Source organism: Dermacentor silvarum, chromosome 7 (assembly GCF_013339745.2).
Source record: "Dermacentor silvarum isolate Dsil-2018 chromosome 7, BIME_Dsil_1.4, whole genome shotgun sequence".
NCBI classification, from domain to species: Eukaryota; Metazoa; Arthropoda; class Arachnida; order Ixodida; family Ixodidae; genus Dermacentor; species Dermacentor silvarum.
Window position 1 is genome coordinate 9576654 of NC_051160.1, and position 24353 is coordinate 9601006.

The following is a 24353-nucleotide window of genomic DNA, read 5'->3' on the forward strand; positions in this document are numbered from 1 at the left end:
ATGTTGTACTTCTTTAGAGCGCTCTCTTGCTGGTTCCGGTAGCGACATTCGCCTCGGCCGACTCTCCTTCCCAGCGGCAACGCAATCAGCAATTCAACTGGTGCCTCCAGTCCAGGACTGTCACACCACACAGGTTAATGACGTCACCGATGTCACGCTAGTGTGATTGGTCCCAGCTTCTCGATCGTGTGGATGCGAAGACTGATGCCTCGATGATGGAGACAGCGTTGTCGTTCGGAAGCATCGCAGTTGTGACAGGCGCGCCCATAGTTCTAAATGGGTGCTGAGGTGTGGACCGTAAGGATAGTGTGGTCATTCCCAAAGCACTGCTACGTATAACAGTTAGCAGCGAAGCGACCGCGCGCCATGTCATCCAAATTCATTGAATGAAATTCTCGCCATTTTGGTAACTCGAGATAGAGAGCCCTGGCTCAAACTGTTCTTCAAAGTGCGTTCGAAGAACGTTTACACGACGATGGCGAACGTAATGCGACTGCTAGGGATACGTTCCCGAAACCGAACCGACGACGGATCCCTCTGCAAACTAACTCTGAACGTCGACGAAGCCGACGACCAAGTCGAGGAGCCGGCTACTCCTTCTGGTGGTGCGACGCTGCCCGGTCCGACCGGCCCGGTTGAGCTGGTATACGTCGTTGATGGTCTTCCGGTGCCACCGAAGGCTTTCAACGTTGAAGTGGTACGGGACGCCCTCCGGTATCAGGCGCGACCGAGCGACGTATTCGTGGCCGCCTACCCAAAGACGGGCGTCACGTGGACACAGTGCATCGTCTGGATGCTCCTGAACTTGGACCGATTGGACAAGGGAGTGCCGTACTTCAAGGATATTGTGACACGGCATGTGCCCTTCCTGGAGCTCGTGAGCCCCGTTCCGTAGCGCGTAGTTTTACTTGCGATCGCACGTCATACTTAACGCATGCACGGACTCATGGTTAGTGAAGTCTGAAGCCGCTCGTTTGTCATGTGGGCCCCCGAGATTCGTATAAACACGCAAAATTGTGCTGCTAGCCGCAGGAGGGTATACTTACTGTTTGCACCGATTCGTGTCATCTCGTATGAAGCCTACTGTGTGTCCCATATGTCTAATCACGCAGAAAAACAAAAGAAGCTAGAAAATCCGAAAGAAAGGCGCATATGTGCACGCCTAAGTCTCTGAAGAAGCAGCCTTCATTCGCCAAGCGCACGTTAGATGGCGCCACAATTCCGCACACAGGTATTTCACGAACGTGCGTATCTGCGTCTTGCCCATGCAGCACCGTGTGCAAACGGCATATGAACACGCTATTGCAAGTACTTTTGGTAACTATCGAGGATGGCAGAAAATTAGGTGAGGTGAAGAAGTTTGGAAATTCGCAGGCGCAAGTTGGAATCGGCTATAGCGCAAGACGGGTAATTGGACATGGCTGAGAGAGTCCTTCGTCCTGCAGGGAACACAAACATATGCTGATGATAAGTATGATGATGATAATGATGATGATAGTTATTTTCTGAAGCTCCGCAGTTCACTTTTATTTTAGCGCACGTTAAAAAAACCGAGAAAGGCAGACGGTGTTCTATAACTAACTGCATAGCCTACTTCCAGTAAACATATGCATGGCAGTAAGACAAATGACGACAACAGTGGTAACCGCGCACTAATAAGGTAGTGAGACAACTGTACAAGGAGCTAAATAGTGACCACAGATTAACCATAATGGAGGCAGCACGGCAAATAGTTTTTAGGTGAATCTCTAGACTGGAATGATTTGGCGGCTCTGGTTAAAGAGCCCCAAAGATAAAAGCCTGTTCCACTGAAAAATATAGTTAAAGTGCCAATGCATCACCAGAGGTCATCAGCAGAACTGCTGCTCTCGTTTGCGTCCCGGTTTTGTCTAAAGCGGTAACCCCAAAGCAACTGCCATTTATGGAATAGCAGAACACCGGCGATTTAAGTTGTTGCTAGCAGTGCTCGCAGCTACAGCTCATGACACTTTGCTAAACCACTGCACGCTAGAAACATTAACAGACTGTATGAATGTTCTCGACGATAGGTCTAAGTGACAACACTATATATACCTCAATGATTGTCCTGTTGCCAAGGTGTCTACGACAGCGGTTATGTATAGCCAGAGTCATGTAAGTATTTAAACACTCAAGTATCACAGTTCTCCGATAGAACCCAGTCAGCCATCGCAATAGCGCTTCTGTCTGCTGTGGTTGAGCCCATCGCGGTAGAATGTCGCAAGCAGAGCATCTGCTGACGTCTACAACCAGTATTCCAGCACTACGCAAACGGTAATAGGTGTACGGACTTGTTAAAGCGTTGTAATCGAGATCTTTAGCTTATTCGCAAATATACTTACCTTCACAAAATATCGGTTTAATGGAGACTTAGACGGCAGCAGGCATACTGGTAGTGACATCTTCCTACTCTATATCCACTCACAACGCGTAAGGCACGTTCTCGTGTTAAAATAAGTGTTCTCGTGAAGTAAAAAGTAAACTGGGAAGACTGCGTGTTAACGATTACGTCGCTGTGGACACTTCGCACCACCAGATAAGCAGCTGAGTGCAAGCTAAGCAGCTAAGTAGACAATAAGCAGCTAAGTAATAACTGAGTAGAACATGGTTGGTCAATGCAATACTTGCTCCGCTATCGTCTCTGGTTAAACTCTGAATCACCAACATGGTCCCCAACGTTTACGTTCCGAGTAACCGCAACATGTCAAAACTTTACAGACAAGATAAAATTCCCCAATGTATCTATCTGTGTGACGTAATCTAGATGGAAGCTGTACCGCGCAGGTTGGCCGAAAGGTGGTCGAAGAGCTTCCCGAGCCTCGCATTATCAAGCACCACCTCCCGTTCTGGCTATCCCCGTACCACCCGCTAGCCAAGTACGTCGTCGTCGTGTGCAACCCTTTCGACTGCGTCGTCTCCTTCTACCACCACTGCCGAGCGGAGCCGTCCATGGGCCTCCCGCCGGGAACCACGTTCGATGACTTCTTCGAGCAGTTCCTGGAGGCGCGCGTACCCTTCGGTTCGTACTTCGACCACGTCTTGTCCTGGTACGCCCGCCGCGACGACTCCAACGTCCTCTTCTTCTATTACGAGACGCTCAAGCAACGGCCAGCCACCGTGACACTCGAAATCGCCGACTTCCTGGACACCACCGTAGCAGCGAAGCTTCGCGCAGACGAGCGACTCCTACGGTACGTGGTCGACAAGACGTCCTTCAGCAGTCTCAAGACCAGCCCCTTTTCGCCTGCCCCATTCGGTCGCAGCGCGGGGACGCCTCGTCTAAAAGGAGGCGAACCACTGGACAACCTTATAGCGAATCACTTCCGCAAGGGTGAAGTGGGTGAGTGGAAGCGTCACCTCAAGCCAGACCAGGCGCGGCGCCTACAGCAGCTATGCGAAGAAAGGATTGGAGGAACCAAGATGTGGTACATGTGGCAGAAGTGGATGGAGTGATCATGTCGTCAGCTCGGCGAGTGGAATGTGAAAGATGATTTTCATGTCTACATTTGTTTTACTCGTGATAGCAAGTTATACTTGGTGTTTGTATACTGGTTAGTGAAGCCCCTTGTCTGAAGCCTCTCGTGTGTGGTATATGCCTTAGAGATGTGTGGCGCTTGCGAAAGCAAGATGCAGTGAAGCACATTTTCTTGTATTCTGTAGGTTAATCATTGTGCGCTTTTAAAATTTTATATGTTGTCTTGTTACCCCCCCCCCCCCATCAGTTTAATTGTACACTGAAGGCATTATAAATAATTAGTGGTTGCGCTAGTCCAAAAAAGCTGTGACACAGACATAAATGTGGGTCATATATGCCTCCGACCCGTGCGATATTGCAAAATTTTACATGCGCTCGCAAGGTGTGCTTTATGTTTATGCAGATTCCTATCACCCTGTATGAGGTATCTTTGTGTGTAAAATATTTAGGCATGCAAAATAAAAACGCTCAACGTGACGCGTAAAAAGACGCCGAAGTATGCAACATCTCGTAGGTACGATCGAGATTTTGTCACACATTTCTTTCGTTGCACGTCGCATGGAATCATCTTCCCGTCACCACTGCCGCCATAACTGATGATCAGTTTAATATCGCCTTGCAACATGCGTTGTATTTTTATTGTTATTACCAGCTGCACGTACTTTTCATTTTTCTGTAGTGCCTTGGGGCCCGGAAAGTATTTTAATAAATACATAACATTGCAAGACTGGACCGTAATCAAGCATTGAGACTATATTGGGCCTAATAGAAATTTAGGATCAAATCACGTCCCTGATTGAGGCATTCGAATAGTGAAACTATCGAATAGAATAAGAAAATTTGCGGCGCACTGGCTTCGAAAAACGGGCCTTTTTACAGCTAAGGTTAAAAATCGTGGACAGGAAAGGTATAAAAAATAATTTATTTCCTTTAATACACACAATGCTAAAATGAAGCAAAAAAAATGCGCAGTTTCTCCTGAAAGGCGAAGTATCGATTGCGATAGCAAAATAATAGACAGCTATAGGAAGTATGGATAGTAGCATTATCGGCCGTATAAACTTGTAAACATTCGCTTACTAACTAAATTAACAAGCATGGTGTCACGCACGCACAAGCACATATGAACACGTTAATCATGATCACTCGATGATCACTCGAAACATGATCACTATAGATGACCGCAGCAACTCGCCGTGAAAACGCTGGAGTGAGGAAAGCGCAGCTGCAGCAGCGAGCGAATTGACCTTCGTGCTGCATCTCGAACAACGCTAGCCCTCAGCGCACCTGGACTGAACTAATGGCAGAACACTTTCAAGATAGCGCCCGCGCGGCCGCGCCATTGGCAGCAGCCGCCGGGGTAGAATCTCCCTCGTCCTTCCCCTCCTCGCGCGCGCGAAATTGAGTCGCCATCGTCGGCTCACCCTCGCACACGCTCACTCGCACATACCGCATACGGCACGCGGCGAAGATTTTATCGCCCTTGAACTTTATGCGTCACATCACGGCGACGGCAGAAATGCGCCTGGAGTGTCCACATGATTGTTGTCGCAGTAAAAAGGAGCTCGCAAAGGATTAAGACGTTAAAGGTCACCATGTTAGTTGCTGATCGGCAGTGGGCACTTCAAGCGGCCAATCGCCTACAGGCGGGGCCCTCTTCAACGACAGGCATGCTAAAAAGTATTCTAAAGCCTATCCTGAGGCAAGGCCCGTATATATATTCGCCGATAACCGAATATTCGAGAAAAAAAACGATTACGAAATTTTCAATTAGATGCTTCGCAAGAGTTATCAAAGTGAATTTTGAAAGTCATAAAGCGTAATGCCCATGACAGAGTGACAAAAAGAATGCGCGTTAGCACTTTAGTTATATATAACGAATACTTATTTCGAATCCAAACCGGTAGTTCGAGCACTCGAAAAGGACGATGTTGTCTCGTTCTTTAATTTCTGCCGGTGAGTGTTCGCGCTTTAGGTATGGCGAATATTTGGAATGGAAGCACGGGATTAAATGTGGTAGAACAAGGAATGTCGATGAATTCCGCGACATTCCTTGTTCTACCACGGTTATGAATTCCCTTCAGGCCTCTGTCTTCCTGGTAACCTCTCCCTTGTTTAGAATAGAAAGCAAGTACCTCGAATATTTAAAAAAAATGACAATGTCCTGTTCTATCAGCTTTCACCATCGCGTGTTTGCGCTTGAGTTAGCTATAACGTATACGTCGAGTCCAAACAGATAGTTCGAATATTCGAAAAGCAACATTTCGAATATTCGTGCACTCCTGCAATAAACATAAAGTCGCAAAAGAGATTTGAAAACTAGCGAGCGAGCAAAAAAAAAAAATGCAACGTCGCCTCGTGTGTCTATTCTTTCACTTCAAACCTAGGATAGATGACACGAGGCGCTGGAGCGCAATCCAAGCGCCAGTGATGGCAATGACGCTCGGCTTCTGTCAATTAGCGGACTGCGCTTTGTTCTTCCTGGAGGAGACCCGCTTGACGGATCCAAGGACCAGCACCGCGTCGGGGTCCTTGTTCATGACAAGGAACATGAAAGGCCGGTCAACGGTGAACCTGACCGGCTCCGGTGCTGCCGTAGAACTCGTCGGGGACGATCCGGTGGTGGTCTGGGGCTCGGTTGAGGGCGCCCCCTAGGAATTAAGACCGATTCCGTTTCGATACTCGTCAATAAGAGAGCAGGCCTACTGTTGGACCGGGTATCCACTAAGAAGCAATAACCGTAGCGTTTACCAGACGGACACTAGAAAGGTGACAAGACGAACGTTACACTGACGACTTCGCGTCCGCCTTGTAAACGCTACAGTTATCGCTTGAAGAATGAACCGGCAAGTCAAAGAACAAGTTCTGCTAATGCCTTGGGCATTAGCAGAACTATGAATTCACAGTTGCCTGTCAGCGACACTTCGTGTGGAGTGGACATATCAAGCTCAATTGGACGCAACCGAAGGTCCAGCAGCAGTAAGCGAAGAAGCTCGATCGTTAACGTTTGCTAGAATCAGAGAGCAAATTTCCTTATTAACACTCATGGCCAGCCACATTGAAGAGGCTCATGCACGGGCCCTGGATTTCTCCTTCACTGGCTCTAAGTGCGGAGCACATCTGCGACTTCTGTCCCGAGAGACCCACAGGTGCTATCTTACTCGGAATATTGAAAGGAACTTAGTCAGTTTAAAATCAGCTTAGACTGATTAAGGCTTCTCTAAAAACTATATTTTCGTCAATTTCGCTGTATGGAGGTCTCTACTAGAACGGAAACTGAAGGTCAAAGGCCTATATTGTTAATCTCGCGTCAAAACCTCGAGAGCCGGTACGTTTCCGTGAGGTGATAGATTTCATAGTTTTTTTTTTTTTTTTTTTTGGCGGGGGACTTTGTGATATGGTAAATGTTCGGCAAACTTGTTATGCTAGTTGTTGACCCTGAAAATACAATGTACTCCATCTTTAAAATAAACATTACTGCGGATACCACGCACTCGTGGGAATCGTTGTTCAGCGAAGCTTTTGTAGATTAATCAAATGTGCACGCAGTGTTAGGAAAATTTGCCCTAGCAGGGCAATAGAGTGCACTTGGTTGCTGGAATATTAACTCTTGAGTCTGTCTGCTTGAGCTCTACGCCACCATGTATAGTGCCACCAATATAGCCACTCACGTTCGCCTCTTCCATCACCCGGCAATCCGCTTAATCGGCTTGCGTACACCGAAATAGGGGACATTCTAAAATTCTGTAATCAAACTTCTTACCGTTTTTGGTTTACCGGGTTACCGCATAGGATAACCGCAGCAAAAATGCTGGTAGCGGCATCTTATGACGCAAAGCTTAACCAGAAATCACACAAAGATAATACTCCAGTGATCAATCATAAACTACTGAACCGCTGCTGTAACCCGTTGGTAGCGACAGAATTGCTAACGTGCAGCCCTTTTAAGGTTTTGCTCCGTCGAGAACTCTTACGTTACATAGCACATTGCAGTTTGACAAAGCCTCACAAGGTGTCGCTACCAGTTCTGCTAATGGTGCCCACGGCTCCTGTAACCCAGTAATAGTGATCTAGAATATTACCGGTATTCCAGATCATTTTAAAGGACTGCATGATAACGATTCCGTCGCTGCAGGCGCTTTACACCTGCAGGTTAGTAGGATTTGTTTACTCACTGCACTATTTTATGTATTATTTGCTTATTGCGAACATAATTCATTCTAATTATATACGCCTTGCAAAATCACCGGCAATTTTTATATTGCGATATGTGCCGTAAAGTAATTAATTAAGAAGGTTATTAGTGAATTTTTGTTAATTAGCTCAATGGGTGTTTAGATTTCTCGTGCAACTAATGTCCGCGCCTCACTGAATAAACCAGCTCAAGAACTAGAATAGTGTTTTCTGCAACAGGCCATTTTTAAAAATTCCGTAAAACTTTAAAAATTACCACCCTGTATACGTCCCGTACAATACAAGAGAAGGGAAGCGCAGTCGAGGACGGCTGTAAACTAGGTGGGGTGATGAAGTTAGGAAATTTGCAGGCGCAAGTTGGAATCAGCTAGCGCAAGAAATGGCTAATTGGAGAACGCAGGGAGAGGCCTTCGTCCTGCATTGGACATAAATATAGGCGGCGGCTGCTGCTGCTGATGATGATGATTGTAATGATGATGATGATGATGATACGCCACGTGTGCGCGCTCACCTTTCCTCCCCTGGCGTTCGCGTGGAACACGGTGACATGCGTGAGCGTGGACACGAACAGGCTCTTGTCGTCGCTGATCCCGCCCAGCTGGCCGCGGCTCTTGAACACCTCTGCCGTGCCCAACATCGACACAATGCGCGCCAGCTCGGTATGCCGCTTCAGACGAAGCACGGGCATCGTCACCTTAATTGGGATGCGAAAAGACACCGAATTGGAACCGCATACATCACAGTTTCGGGCCTCACATTAGAGTGCTAGAGTTCGCCCGTGTACTACGTTCCCAACCAGACGTGCGCGTCGGAACGCGTCCCCACTCGCCGCGCTGCGCACGCCGTCTCATCGCGCCCGACGAATGAAAGGACACGCACCCACACGTACATTCAACAGCAAAAGTTTACGGGATGCTGTTTCCCCTGCAAATGTGAATTAATTACTGCACTGTTAAGGCATAGCACTTCTAATATAATGAAACACTATATGTAGGTGGTGAAAGCTACTACATGCTGAACATTTAGTTTGGGGCTGTGTGATCACGCTTCGCGTGAATTCGCTTTCTTGGCAGATACTGCGTCCCGTAAACTTTTGCTGTTGACGATACGATCCGTGAGTTGCTACGCGTCGCTTGCGCTTTGAGTTTCTGTAGCGGCAACAGTGTTGGTAGTTATTGCCATGTTCAAGGTAGTCAAGTGGATACGTCACGTAATGCGTTCATGATGGCAATAAAACCAAATAAATTTTAACTTTAAATTCGTATTTTTTTTTTCAGAAGCTATTATTGCAATGCTAGCTATCAAACAGCTTCGTTCCGGAAGTCACATTGGCTCACCGTGCTCACGTGGGGCCACGCTACGCAGGCGACGCGGGCGGCAGTTCCGGCGCGGTCATACAAATCTAGCAGAGCTTGGTTTCGACGCCGCCACGCGTCAATTCGCAATACATGTGGCCTCCGAACCCGACGCTGAACGCGCCCAGACGTGGGGTGGCGCGTGCAGACACGTTCCGACGCGTACGTAATCACTGCGTGTTACAAAAGCCTTCTTAACAACGGAGCTGTTTAAGCTCTTGGTTAGGCCCTGTAGTGCAAAGAAAACTGCGCCTGGCGATGACGTCACCGCGCTTCGCCTAGCAACGCTGTTTTCCCAGTCTTCGCACCACTTAGTGTGAATCTGCCCCTAATTTTTTAATTACTCCTTTAACCGCTACGTGTCAATTCTAAATGCGTAAGCATTGCCGTGCTATACCCAACGAGGAAACACGCAGCCGCCGCCGGAGTACGGCTGATCACGGTTGATAATGTTTCACATCGAGATGAGGCAGCGTCATCAATCACGTCTACGTACGAGGTCTACCAAACATAACACTGTTCAGTTACGTCACGTACTGCAGCACGCATCGGCCAGTGCCCATCTTCCCCGAAGAAGCAGCATCATCCAAACCCACCATCATATAACACGAGAGAAAATTGCTACTACTCGCATCTTCTTCGTCATCTGATGCTGGTCTCAGTTAAAATTTCGGTGTTGTAACCACGCGTCTCTGTTTCAGGATTCTTTCGAAGTGTTTCTCACAATTATACCAAATACAGCAGCATACGACGACGAAGCATCAGGTGATTAGTAGCAAATGCTTACGCATCATTTAGATAACCCCCACAGGAGATTCTGCATGTAATTTCTTTATTTTCTTTTCTTCTTTTTTTTCTTTTTTTTTCGGGGGGGGGGGGGGGGGCGGAGGGGTTGTTACATTGGTGTCATCGATTATGTCGCCGCCGACACTTTTAGACAAGCAGGTGTAGTATAATACGTTTAGCCACGGCAATTATATATCTCGTCGTACCCGACGGAGGAAGGGGACACGCACCCACACATGCAGTCAACCGCAAAAGTTTACGGGATGCCGTTTCTCCTGCAAATGTGAATTACTGCACTGTTAAGGCATATAGCACTTCTAATGAAACACTTATGTAAGTCATTTGCATGTAGGCAAGCTGCCTATGCTACTACCGTCCACGTGTCTGATAGTCCGGTAATCCGCAAAGGTTAACAGGTTTACGGACAAGCTAAAACCGTCTATAACGTCGCATCATTTGCTGTGCGTGACACCTTCCGTGTCATTTGCTTTATGTGACACGTTGGCGGCAGCATCCTCAAGACTCCGAGGAGCAAGAAGAAGTATGTTATACACTGCCCAAAGTGCACCGCCACTAAAAGGTACTTCTATCGACGACTGGTATCACCTATACTGACCCGAATAGCCTCCGGACGTGAGTTCACGGCCGCCAATCTAATTCACTCCTCTCCTTCATTTCACGGATTCTGGCCTGGATTCCTTGACGTGGAAGATGCAAGATCAACCCAAGTTCGCATGCCAGTATCCAAAGTTTAAATAAGGACGCCAACAGCACCATCACAGTCCCAACGAAACGATGTCCAACGAAATTCGCTCACTTCGACCTCTCGCTCCTCGAGGTTAGCCAGGCACCGCAGCAGCTTGGCCGGCGTCAAGCTGTGCTCAAACGCTGCGAGGCGCTCCATCCGGGGGAGGAACACCACCATCGTCTTGCTAGGGTCCTGGTACGGGATTTCCAGCGCCGTGGCGTCCAAGTCACCGCAGTCGCCTACGAGAGAGGCACACAAACTACGGCGTTCTCGGTTCAATGCGATAATTTTTTTTTCAGCAAAGAGGATAAGGACATCACTGAACAGAAGTGGAACTCGGCCATCAAGAGCTTTAGGCTGTCCAGAGAGCTTGCGATGCAGCGGTTAGGTTGGGCCTAACAATCCCCACGTTGGGAGCGGGCCGCGGTATCGCCCTAAGGGGCGGCGTTTCTCAGAGTACTTATAATAAAGTTCTTCGTATCCGTATCCGTATACAGTTCGCTTGGAAATAACACATCTGCTCAATTTAGAGTGATATTACAACACAGTGCTGAAACTTTCCGAATATGTTCCCAAATGGTTATTTTCTTGAAGGATTCAATTTTTCAACTGAGATGCCCGTTGAATCACGCAGCGTCTCGCACCCCCGTCGCCTTCATTTCTGGGGATATATGTGCAAATCGTCGCGTATTTAGCAATAAAGTAATATAGCAACCTGGACACGGTGTGTCATTAAGCGTGCTTCATGTCAGTCTTCGGGAACGCCTACTGGGCTCGGCGCACCTTTCTTCAACGATACAGATGTCTTCCCAAATGGCACCTGATTTCAAAACAGCTGCTTCTGTACGTGACATTCACGAAGCAAAGGTGACGCGCTGATTGAGCACTACTACATGTAGTATTCCAGACCTAGTTGAGCAGTGGTTTCGCAGTTTCGGTGCTTCGTGAACGTCCCGTGCGACCCATTTGTTCGATAATTGGCTGTAATTCGCATAAGAATTATTAGATCGCCAGTAAACAAAAGCGTAAGTCATTTCCAAACAAAAGCTGAGTGCTGTTGTTACTCATATATCAGCTTAATTCGCGTCGCCATCTGCTTTGAATAAAAAAAAAGCATTGATTACTGTTGTATAGGAAAGAAGATGAGGATGGTGGCGCGGGGACACTAAATAAAGAAGATGATGTTCAGGCATCGGATGCATCATTCCTCTGTATTCTAAATACAACATATTGGCGACGAGATTTCAACCCATGCAAGTGCAACAGTCCTGGTGATTCCTGCTGCATCACCACAATGAGCATTCCGGGATTGCAACCGCCACCGCCTTTCCTGCCTTCGCCTGGTCATCCGGCTGTCCCATGGGACCAGTGGAAGCAGGCCTTTCAGACGTACATGGTGGCTTCTGGAGCTTCAGAGCTTCCAGCCGAACGCCGAAAAGCTATCCTGCTCACATGCCTTGGTATGGAGGGGCAGCGGATCTTCTCCACACTGAAGCCAGCGGACTTGCAGTCTGGCTCTGCTCCCGCTACTAGTCCTTCGAGCACAGGTGACACCGGGTCGACGAATGACGCATATGACTCTGCAATCGCCCTGCTTTCGGATCATTTCAAGCGTTCAGTCAACGTCATCGTGGCTCGACAACGTTTCAGTCGCCGTGCTCAGCATGCAGGTGAGACAGCGGAAGAATACGTCTCTGCTTTACAAATCCTCATTGCAGACTAATTTCGGAAGCCTCGCTGATGAGATGCTACGAGATCAGTTTGTCTCGAAAACGACGAATCATCATTTACGTGAGCGGTTACTTTTTGAGGGCTCATCACTGACGCTCTCACGAGCTATAACAATTGCTAATCAGTACGAAGAAGCCGTGAGTCATGCTAAGGAATTTTGCGACGAGGCTTCAGTTCATCACGTTAAAACCGCGCAAAGCTCTTCTCGGTCTTCTGAACAACCAAATGAACGCACAACTTGTAATAAGTGCAAAGCCAAAGCATCTGAGCATCCCGTACAAGGTGCCACGAACCTTCGAGCTTGCTATCGTTGTGGAGCGACTGATCATCTTGCAAACAGTCCTGCATGTAAGGCCCGCAAGCGCAGATGTCGTCGCTGCGAGAAGATTGGCCGCTTAGATTTTATGTGTAGGTCGTCTGGATATTCAGCTGAAGTTCGACAAGTTGATGACGACGACGACGCTAGCTCCCAGAGTAGCGGAAAAACAGTTTGTGTTGTCAATGGAAACAAGCATGGCATTTACGGATCCGTCGCTGTGGAAGGTCACCCTATCTCGTTTCTAGTTGATACGGGATCGTCTGTCACTATCCTGACTGAAGAACTCTATCACCAGTTTTTTGCAAGCTCTTACCCTTTGAAACCTACCTCAGTGCAGCTTTTCGACTACTCCAAGTCCAAGATAAGAGTTCGAGGATGTTTTGTCGCTTCAGCTGCGTTCCAAGACAGAACTGCTTGTATTCTTCTGTATGTGGTATCTGAAGGCACCACTGTACTGGGCTTAGACGCCATTGCGGCACTACAGATGAATATTGAAGGTAAAGCGCTTCAGTGCCTTGCATTAGCCTCCAGCACTCCTACATTACCAGCTGAGCTACGTTCAGAGTATGAACACCTCTTTGACAAACAGCTCGGACTTGCCAAAGGATTCAAACACAAAGTTAAGGTTCGTGATTCCGTGCCACCCGTTGCCAGCAAGCTACGACGGCTGCCGTTTACCCTTCGGGAACAAGTGTCGGCTGAATTGCAGAAGCTTGAAGCCCAAGACATAATCGAGCGCGTTGACGCCTCTCAGTGGGTTTCTCCTATAGTGGTTGTTCGCAAGAAGGATGGTTCAATACGAATGTGTGTTGATCTGCGAGAGCCCAATAAAGCTATAATTGTTGACAGCTTTCCACTACCACAGACAGACGAGCTGCTGCACAGCTTAGCTGGCGCCAAGCGATTCTCGAAACTGGATTTGGCGTCTGCCTACCATCAACTAGAGCTCGATCCTGAGAGTCGTGATCTGACTACCTTCATCACGCACGACGGGCTTTTTCGTTTTAAGAGAGTATGTTTCGGTTTGGCTTCAGCCCCATCAGCATTTCAAAAGATGATGCATCTCATACTGAAAGGGTGCAAAGGTGTACTTTTCTACATCGACGACATTATCGTATATGGTCGTTCTCGAGAAGACCATCTTTCAAATCTTCGCATCGTTTTGCAACGACTTTCTAAAGCGGGCCTAAAACTCAACCAGAAGTGCGTTTTCGACGTCACGGAACTAACGTTTCTGGGACATGTTGTGAACGGCAAAGGACTCTTTCCACTAGCGTCATCTATCCAAGCGATGAAAGAAGCTCCGGCGCCTTCAAACATCAATGAACTTCGTTCCCTGCTTGGTCTGGCGGGATTTTATTCCAAGTTCGTTCCCCATTTTTTGGATGTTGTGGAACCTTTACGGGCATTGCTTCGAGGCAACGAGCCATTTGCTTGGACGCCAGCTGCCGAAGAGAGTTTCGTTCGTTTGAAATCACTGCTGACAACTTGCAAGGTTCTACATTTCTTTGACCCGAACCTACCCGCCATCGTCACGACCGATGCCTCCGGGTATGGACTGGGCGCTGTGCTGCAACAAGATAACAAGGGAATTCTACAGACGGTTGCCTTTGCCTTCCCGTACCTTGAGCCCACAAGAGAGGAAGTACTCTGCAGGCGAACGTGAAGCCTTAGCATGTGTTTGGGCCTGTGAACATTGGCACGTGTACCTTTGGGGTCGCCCCTTTGTCTTGCGAACCTGACCACAGTGCTCTTGTCACCTTGCTGTCAACCAAAGGTGTTGGACATCGGCCATTGCGAATTTCACGTTGGTCAGCGCGACTTCTTTGTTACAACTACACCGTAGAGTACCGTAAGGGAAGCGATAATGTGGTGGCTGATGCGCTCTCTCGACTGCCTTTGCAAGGAGAAACCAATGAGGTTGCCGAAGATGAGTTTGTTTGCCTTCTTTCTCCGATGTTAACCATTGCAGAATTACAAGCGGAGAGTGCATCTGACAGTACAATCGCAAAAGTCATGGACTTTGTTTTGTCCTCTTGGCCGGATAAAAAATCTCTGGAAGCGGAGCTAATGCCATATTTTCATGTACCTGCAGAACTATCCATTGTACACGACTTGCTTTACCGTGGTGACAGGATCGTAGTTCCAGGTACCCTTACTCGTCGTTTGATGGAAGTCGCACACGAATCACACCCGGGGATCAGTCGTACGAAAAGCCGTTTGCGAGAGTTGTACTGGTGGCCTCGAATGGATAACCACGTGGAACAACTGGTTAAAACATGTGTTGTTTGCCAGTCATGTGACAAATCAGCACGGCCAACCGTAGCACCTATGCAACCAGTAGCTTTCCCTGACAACCCTTGGGAGAAGATTGCCATTGATATTATTGGCCCATTTGAGCAAGCTCCCATCAAATGCCGTTATGCAGTGACGCTTATTGATTATCACAGCAAATGGCCAGAAGTTTTCTTTTCAAGACAAGTTTCTACGGCGACAGTCAAGAACTTTCTGCTACAAGTGTTTTCTCGTTTCCGACCACGGACCGCAGTTGAGCTCGGCTGAATTTGAAGAATTCCTTCAGGAACATGGCATACGCCATTGCTTTTCTTCTGTTTATCACCCGCAAGCAAACGGGCTTGTAGAAAGGTTCAACAGAGTCCTCAAATCTGTTGTCCAGATGGCAGTATACGAGCGGCGTGATATCCGTGTCGCCGTGACAGACTATTTGGGGGTCTACCGCTGCACACCTCACGCCACAACGGGAGTTGCACCCGCCGTTTTGCTGCACGGACGACTGCCACGAACACGCTTAAGCATTGTTGGATTACCGGATTCTTCATTTCACGAAAATCCAGCACAAGCGATGAAATGGCTGCGCCAACGTGTCAGACAAAACCAAGCATCTTCCAAACTTTACACAGACTGCCGTCGCGGAGCCCGGACAAGACACTTTGCCGTCGGCGACTACGTCCGCGTGAGAAAGTCGTCAGTTCACGGGAAAATATCTTCGCGCTTTTCGAAACCGAAGCAGATTATTGAGCAACGAGGGCCAGCTTCATTTCTTTTGGATGACGGTCGAGTGTGGAACGCTTCCAAATTTCAAGCGATGCACCCTGAAGCTGCGGAGAAGTTCACAGGCAATCGACCTGGTATTCTAGAATGGACTCTACCACTACCTGACGAGTCTCTTCAAGGTAGTGCATTTCCTGTGAGTGAACAACATGCTGACTGTCCATCTACGTCACGGCAAGAAATAGCAGCACAAGCCAGCAGTGACTCAAGTACTCAGCCGTCTTCACTGCAGGACAGAATGACCGGCCAACCCCCACGGAAGAGCGCGCGAGTTAAAAGAACTCCATTGAAGTTCAGGGACTATGCGTTACGCAAGCGATAGTTTTTTTTTTTTTTTTTTTTTTTTTTTTTTTTTTTTTTTGACCGGGAAAATGTTGTATAGGAAAGAAGATGAGGATGGTGGCGCGGGGACACTAAATAAAGAAGATGATGTTCAGGCATCGGATGCATCATTCCTCTGTATTCTAAATACAACAATTACGTCACTGTTGGTTTCCCTTCGACCCAACATTCTTGCGCTCCCGCACTTCTATTGCAGTCTCTTGATACGGCTGCGTCACGCAACGTTATTATCACGTGGTACCAATCCCCTATCTCCTGCAGTACATCCGGACACGCACGCATGCGCACTGCTGCAAGTTCACCCGGCTCAAGCGTAGCAGTTTCCAATTTCTCATGAACAGCGTGTCACTTGATATATCAATGAAGAGAACGGCGCTAAACGCTGCGCGCATTGTAATTAATTCGTTCCCGCATTCATGATTTATTCATTCATTGATGAATCGATAGATACAGTGATTAATCTATTCGTGTGTTTACTGGTTGATTATAATCGAATGCTTGCGCTTGAGTTGAAAATTCCAAAAGAAGCATTCCAAAGCTATGTGAGACGACGTAATGGAAAGGGCTCCTGAATAATGCTGACCACGTGGGGTACATTAACAGGCACCTAGATGCATAAGTACTGGGCCGTTCTTTATGTCATTCGGCGCCCTGCCTCAAACTCACGTTCCCTCTTTCCTGTTTCGAATGAAACATAAGTAAAAGTGGGGGAAAAAAAAAGCCCATTCCTACTTGACTGCAACAAGGGTTACGCGTAAGGAAATTTCCTTTATACTCTGAATGTTTCGTTATTAATGCCTGCGCGATTCTCCGTCATCCATCGCATCTCGAAGTCCTCGTAGGAAGGCCTCCATCGAAACGCGGCCTCTTCTGCGACCGGTAATCGAGCGCGCGACCCCACCTATGCGGAACTTGCCGCGTCGGCGCATGACGCGCACGGCGCGCATCTTGCTGGGCGTCTCGTGGAAGTCGCCGAAGCCCGGCTCGAAGCGCTGCCGCCAGCGACCCTTGACGAACAGCACGGCGATGGAAACAAGCAGGACCGGGTCGCGGCCCGTGGACGGCGGGAATTCGAACACGGCGTACTCGCGGAAGGCGAACGCCGTCAGGGCGCGGATCCACAGGTCCATGCGGATGACCGCGCTGCCCATGTCCGCCTGTGTGGATAGGGAAGGCAGATTGGGAAGCGGCACTTACCGCAGTAAAGTTGGTGGGTCTATTATTGCTTCATGAATCAAATTATACTTTCTGTTCGCACTAGTTCGTGAAGTCTCTTGCGTGTCATTTCCCCGACAACACTCCACGTCCCGAGGACGTCCTCAAATGGTACAAACGTCCTCACAGTTTTTGCGACGTCCTCGGTACGTCCTCACGACATTCACTGGTTCATCCGAATCCGCATAACATCCGAATACCAGGCTGCATGCCCTGCCTCAGGTTTGTTTCAGGTTTTGCTTTTCCTAAGATACCGTTGTCAGTAAGCTTTCGACGCCGAGTGTACATAGCCCTGTGTCTAAAAAAGGTAGGTTGAAACTTGCTATTGCAAATTCTTTCATTCGTAGTTTTATGCAAATGGCCTTACTTTTTTTTTTCAATCATTGGGCTTAGACCAAGTCGGGCCCAACATAGCTGGACTAGCTATGTAGCCTGAATTTTACAACCAGAGGCGCCTCCTTTTAAATTGAAGATTTCGTTGTGACGATTTCGTTTTCAGCTGCTATTTCTTGCGTGAGCACGCCACAAAAAGATCCTAACCAAATGGAGGCGAAGCTGGGCCGGTATAACGTAAAACTATTCTAATCTGTTCTTATTCCAAATCGGCCATTAGCCCTCCGTGATAGGTCAAAACGTGCAGGTCTGCCCACATGGCCGGGCGGCCGTCACGCCCATATGGGCAGACCTGGAGACGTTTTGACCTATCACGGAGGGTTTATGGCCGATTTGGAATAAGAACAGATTAGAATAGTTTTACGTTATACCGGCCCAGCTTCGCTGTAAAACTCCTTGTTGCTTGCGTGACTTCACTCACCTCGAAGAAGTCCGGCTCCGTGCGACACCAGGGGGACAGCGAGGCCACGTACGCGGCCAGCATGTTCAGGTTCCGGTCCCGTATGAGCGCCAGGTCGTGCGTGGCGTTGAAGCCCTGCCGGTGGTGGTTGGGCCACGAGGCGAACAGCTGGTCGTGGCAGCGCGCGAAGTACGCGACGGCACGAGGCGCGTCTGACTCGTGCAGGTGCAGCAGGCGCGCAAGGTGGCGCGCCGCGCGCCCCCTAGCGCCGTGAAAGAGCGCGATCAGGGCGCCCGCGGCGAGAAACGGCGAGAAGAGGACGTTCTTGGAGCCGCCCACCTCGCGCAGCTTCTGGTGCAGCTCAATGGTGAAGGCGAGCAGAGCGCTCGTAATGGTGGGGGCTAGTGCCGTCACCTCCTCCGGGGACACGCTGCACAAGGGACGTCAGATTGGACACCGAATGAACGCGTGCACACGCTATAGATAAGGATATAAGCACTATAGTTGGCATGCGCACTCAGAGTGCACTCACTCCTATAGTCGCTCGACACTGATTTCGCTGACGTGGGATAGAGGGCGAGCGAGTGATCGAGGGTGTGATTGAACGTGGATATGTATAAGGGGAAGCAGTGCGCGCGTCCGAACATACACGCGGCTGTGCATAATTGTACTAAGCCCACGTATTACTGCACTCACGCACGAATACCATCACTTATACTACGCTGACAAGCGTCCACCCATTCAAGCGACGGGAAGTACAGAACAAACAAAAAACAAAAGCCCAACTATCCTGAAGACAGACAAACCAGGACAATGCAAGTACCGCAACCGCCGGAGCGCGCGCAGGCAGCACTGTGCTGCTGTTGCCAGATCTGGGCCAACGCGTCTCTCGAGCGGCAGCACCTCAGCTATGTAGCTTCGCTTTCAGCGGTTTATACTATCCCAAATCGACACATTTCACCGTCGTTTAGATAGAAGATGAGATGGTACATCTACTATACGTGCGAAACAGCACAGGTAAGTATGATCGGAAGATTTTTACAGGCGCCAAATTGCATGAAGCGAAATCAGCGATACAGATACGGGCTGTCGACCCGCCGTGGTTGCTCGGTGGTTATGGTGTTGGGCTGCTGAGCACGAGGCCGCGGGATCGAATCCCGGCCACGGCGGCCGCATTTCCATGGGGGCGAAATGCGAAAACACCCGTGTACTTAGATTCAGGTGCACGTTAAAAGACACCAGGTGGTCGAAATTATTCCGGAGTCCCCCCACTATACGGTGTGCCTCATAATCAGATCGTGGTTTTGGCAAGTTCAACCATTTAGTACGGGCGCTCGAGCGCCCGTCCTTTCGTTTGTTCTCCTTCCCGATAAGTTTTGTGCTCGTCGGGAAGCTATCCAAGGAGTATACTAAATTGCTTAACGGCGTGCATAATTAAGCAACATTACTCGTGTTTTAAGAATTTTATACGTCGCAGGCCTACGTGAATCTCGGGTTTGTTTACATTAACTGTGTTACCTTCGTAGCTAACTCGTAGCTATTCGATGCGTTGCGAAAAGCGCGAGCAGCTCTTCCTAGAGTTTTTATAGCGAAGAACGGCACGATGGTTGTCGCAGCTGCAGGCACTGTGAAATCCACAAACAAAACCGTATTTCACTTAGCTAGATACAATATAAATTACATGTACTCGGAAAATGAAGCTTTCAACTGTGCGCCACCCATTCTAAATGCAAGACGAACCCGATGCTCATGTCTCATACATGATTTTCAGGCTAACTACGTATCAAGCACTGTCACGCATAGTTTATAAGCGTGGATGTAATCGCTTTCTAACATGGCTACTGATTTACCCACGCTCGAAACGATTGATACAGGTCGACTTCGACGAAGATAAACAGTCCCTGAATGCAGTACAAGGAAAGGGATGCTAAACAGTTATTCTGGCCACGTTCGCGTTGTTTTAAGCAGTAATAAACAACACACGAGAAAACGTATATTTTAGTATTCGAAAATTTACAGGTCGGTGGATCTTTATTGCAGTGGTTTTCTCACTACATTATTATGTTATTTTTTTACGAAAGCCAACGCTCTTCGGGACACATTTTGCTCGGTTCTATATTTCTGAGCAGTTCCTCGCTTTTCTTGCGCAAGGCAAACCGCAGTCTGCAAAGAAACAAAACTCGTGAAGAAGTTCATAACGGCGGTATTGCGTAGCGCGCTAAATGTAGGAAAAAGAACAGAGAAGAGTAAAGAGTGCTCTTTACTCTTCTCAGTCCTTTTTCCTACATACTTTCGCGCGCAACGCAATACCGCCGTTAGGAACTACGACCAACCCGCCCAAGCTTCTAATCTAATTCGTGAAGAAGCATCTCGATCACATGATATGCATTTAGGCAGTTCGATGGTACCGCAAATTTGAGTGCGATATTATCAAATTCACCTGGCGGGAGTGAATTTGTCGCGCTTTATCCGGTGCAGTCAGATAGCACGGCTCTTATTGTCGCTCTTTCTGCTTGGTATCGCGAAAACTGCTTTCGCGGTGGTTGCTACACCCGAAAGCGCAGCACCCGGTCATTTCCTTTCGTTTTAAGTCTATGAAAGTTACATATGCTCTAAATTACACAAAATGCGAAATCTGACTTCGTCAGTGGCTCATTTACGCGCGGCGTGTGCGAGCGATGCCTTTGTTTGCTTGTCCGCTCCGGCGCGGCGTGGACCATCTATGGCGGAAAGTGATCACATGACGGTAACTGACCAATCGGTGGCGCGGCAGCGAAGAGGAAAGGGCTGCGGTACTTTCCGGGTTCCAGTGACTTTAACATTGCACCGCTCATGACGCCATCTTTGCAACTCCGTCCCGTCATGCAATGCTGCAACTATATAAGGAGACGCGAAGAGATGACATAAAAACATGACCGCTGCTTCTGCACTGAAGCACGATTCGGACATTCAGATCCGGCTGCACATATTCAAACAAAAACAGGTTCATCGAGGGTAAAAAAAAAAAAAAAAAATTATGGACAGAGTACGCTCTTGGATGCGATGTTTTAGCATTGAACACAACCATTCTTTATTGTCATCACAGTAGAACTTCAGACAATTGTGTCTTTCATCTGTCTATACGGCTCCGCGGCAGTGGAGCGGGTGTGTGCGGCTTTTCCATGCTGGGTTTCCGTGCTGGCATGGACTGGCATGTTGGACCAACCGTGTTGTTGCACAATATAGTGAAATATGTGTTGCAGACGTTTACTCGTACCGTTGTTCAGTACAGAAATAATAATTGGAGACACGTGCCAAGCGAAATAATGATTGCATTTTGCTTGCTCCAATTTCGCACCTCGGCTGCATAGATTGTTTGCTAAAGACGCTTAATCATTATATCTTCCGTTGGGGCAACACTCATTAAGTTCTTTGGACGCTTTCTAGGCAACCATGCATTGCGCCGGTTGGCTTTAATATGATAAAAATGTTGGTACATCAGTCTGCGATTGAGCTCGCTCCATCACCCAACCAGTTTAGCACTTATATAGTAAACACGGCAAAGGCGCCTTCCAGGTTCCTACCATATAAACCAAAATAGTGATGATGCTTTCTTTCTCTTCTCATGAATAAGCCAGAAGTACCAGAGGAGCATTATTGTGTCACGAAGTAAACTAAACCTATACGTCAAAAGCGGTCCCCAATCCGTGAATGTGTTAATCAAAACAAACATCAACAAAAGCACTTGCGGTGGCATGTGTCGGCTTATCGGGTAATATAAAATGTTACATGCAACAAAATCGCGTGTAACAAATGAATATGATGGGCTAGAACAATGAAGTTGATTTCTGCAGGTCACATGTATATAGGGCCTGTGAAAAGCGCTAATTGTATAATATTTGTTCTGTCGGTGATTGTACTTCCGGCAAGAATCGTCATTATTCTTGCAGAACATATTTTCCGCGGGCTACTTCCGATATGCGGCTCTGCTGGCTCAATGAGTAATTTTCCATCAGGCAAAATTTGCGTCTGAGCATCCGTACAAATGCTTATCAAGCGGATCAACCATCTGTGCACGCAGGCACATTACCTTGCGCTTTGCTGATGTGTAAATTGCGAACTTCCAATCTCTATATGATGCCTCCGTAAAGTCTCGATAATAGGTTACTTAAAATTCTATAGGTTACAATATAGAGGTTACATGCCGGCAGCAGATCAAAGTCACTAATAAACAGCTCCCGTCGCACTCACGTTTCGTCATTGTAACCCTTAGCACGAGCAATATAATCAAAACATCAAAAGGACGGACGATGTAAGCATTATTTTATTCGTTACTCATGTTTATAGGTAACCTTAGAGGCTACCAAGATTAGAGTGTACAGGACCACCATTTTCACTGCACACAGTTGCTTTTCGGACAGGCCAGTGTACAGAACCGAACATTCATATTCTGCTAAAATTAGAGAGGCGTGCGCCAATTTCCAAGCCCATCGCGAGTGCCTATTCCAAATTTATGGCACTGATAATACGAACTTTGTAAACCCCCTTGGGTACGAGGATTAGCAACGACTCACACGACATGCTCCTGCCGTTGTTCGGGTTCATCGGCCACTTGAACGGGAGCCATGGGCTTCGCCGAAGACGCACACGATTGGACGGACGCCGGTGCCAGCGTTTGTTGCTGCTGCTGCTTCTGGGACGGCTGTTGAGCCTTCTGACTAGCACCCTTTTCCATGGTGGAACGCGCAAGACGAATTCGCCGGCCAGCCCGATCTCGCGACACCACGGGCTGGTTTGGTTGGTTGTCGATGTTGATTCCTCAAATGATGGCCCCCTACCCACGAGTGAGCGGACAGATACACCACACAACGTAAATTGAAATGTCCGGTATCGTGGTTTACAGCGAGCTTGACTTCGATGATGATTGATGGTTTCTATTGGTACCCACTTTCGAAACGGGGCGGCGACAAATAGCCTGCTTAAACTAAAGAGGTATTATATACATGCATAGCAGTCCATCAATTTGCCTATCCCTCGTTGATCTTTTCTCTCGTCATTGAAACCGCTATTCCCATGTCGCACATTTATATATGCCTGTAACGACTCTAATTCCACCAAGTTCTCCTCTGCTTTTTCATACGCTAGCCTGTGCGAGCGATGTAACGCGAAAACTACGATGGCTCGTATACTCGCATTGAATATGCGGGTATCGAGGAGGCTATATCGAGGAGGCTATGGCCAGGGATATGCGGGTATTAGCAAGGGAGAAGAAATAAAGAAAGACGGAAGGAGGGAAAAAAGAAAGAAAGAAAGAGCAGGTGTGGGAAAAGCTGCGCCGGCGCCGCATCACGTGACGCGCACGACTAATCAGTCATTTGGTGTGTCGCGCGGAGGGAAAGGGAAGGAAAGGGGGTGGCGCGTGCTCCGCCTGGCTTCATCAGTTTTGGCGACGGATGGGAAGGCCCCGCGTGGTGCGTTCCGCTGAGGAGCAGGCTGCGTTTGAGCAAAGGCGCCGCGAACTCGCTCGGGAAAGGGCTCTTTGTCGAGGTGCCGATTCTAGCGTGAGGGCTTCCGAAGCCCAGGTGAAACCCCGAGTTGCGAACCCCGAGTTGTGGGAGCGCGATGTTGAGGCCAAACGTAAGCGAAGAGCCGCCTATCCTCAGTTTAGGGCAACTGAAGCGGAACGCCTGCGACAGCGTCGTCTTGCCACAAGCTTCGCTTGCCCCCATTTCCTCGACAGGGGAAGGGTAACGCATTTTTTACACAAATAATATAAGCGACTCTTGCTTATCTCGTCTGCTTAACAGTTAATGCTCGCATCCGCTCTGAATCCGAGTGCTTTTGGAAGGCGGACAAGAAACAAGAGGCGGAAGGCAGAATACCGCAAGAACGTCAGAATCTGCATCCTCGAAGATCAGACGAATCCATCTATATACTAACCGCCATTCCCACGGCATAGTGGAACAAGAGCAACGCCAGCGTTCCCTCTAGTAATTATTGCAAGGGACTCCGCGCCCTGGAACACATACCTAGCGGCCCAAGATGTAAGCCAAATATAAGAAACTCAAAGAAATCGTTAAAGATCATGCAGCGGGCAATCAAGAGCCCTGTCCTCTTTACAGATAGGTCGTTTCATGCCAAACCATCCAGCGTTTTTTCAAACATCACAGATATAGCTGAAAAAAAAAAAACGCATGTTTGTTGAAGTACAAAACTCATTCTCCACGTTTATTTATTTGTGACAAAAGATTGGTACTATTGTGGCGACAATTTATTTTTCCTGCACAGCTGAGCTGTTGCTACCAGATTTACTAGATGATAGTCCA

General features: G+C 48.2%; 2 protein-coding genes across 2 annotated transcripts; one reads left to right on the forward strand and one right to left on the reverse strand.

The window, feature by feature from the left end:
• The first annotated feature begins 475 nt into the window (after window positions 1-475).
• Window positions 476-3471, forward strand: LOC119459411 (sulfotransferase 1C2). Its single transcript, XM_037721199.2, has 2 exons — window positions 476-877; window positions 2803-3471. Exons 1-2 carry the CDS (start codon window positions 476-478, stop codon window positions 3469-3471), a joined length of 1071 nt encoding a protein of 356 aa, XP_037577127.1.
• Window positions 3472-5836: 2365 nt separating this feature from the next.
• LOC119458456 (leukocyte elastase inhibitor A-like) lies at window positions 5837-22762 on the reverse strand. Its single transcript, XM_037720296.2, has 6 exons — window positions 22602-22762; window positions 18070-18478; window positions 16942-17197; window positions 10646-10815; window positions 8199-8381; window positions 5837-6144 (listed from the first exon to the last, which is right to left on the reverse strand). Exons 1-6 carry the CDS (start codon window positions 22760-22762, stop codon window positions 5947-5949), a joined length of 1377 nt encoding a protein of 458 aa, XP_037576224.1. The 3' UTR covers window positions 5837-5946.
• Window positions 22763-24353: the final 1591 nt, after the last annotated feature.

Coding starts and splice junctions, on each gene's coding strand:
- LOC119459411 (XM_037721199.2), top strand. CDS start 476: ATGGCGAACGTAATGCGACTGCTAGGGATACGTTCCCGAAACCGAACC. Junction 878..2,802: donor ATGTGCCCTTCCTGGAGCTC/GTGAGCCCCGTT, acceptor TGTACCGCGCAG/GTTGGCCGAAAGGTGGTCGA.
- LOC119458456 (XM_037720296.2), bottom strand. CDS start 22,762: ATGGAAAAGGGTGCTAGTCAGAAGGCTCAACAGCCGTCCCAGAAGCAG. Junction 18,479..22,601: donor CAACGGCAGGAGCATGTCGT/GTGAGTCGTTGC, acceptor TCCCTTGTGCAG/CGTGTCCCCGGAGGAGGTGA. Junction 6,145..8,198: donor CGAACGCCAGGGGAGGAAAG/GTGAGCGCGCAC, acceptor CTTAATTCCTAG/GGGGCGCCCTCAACCGAGCC.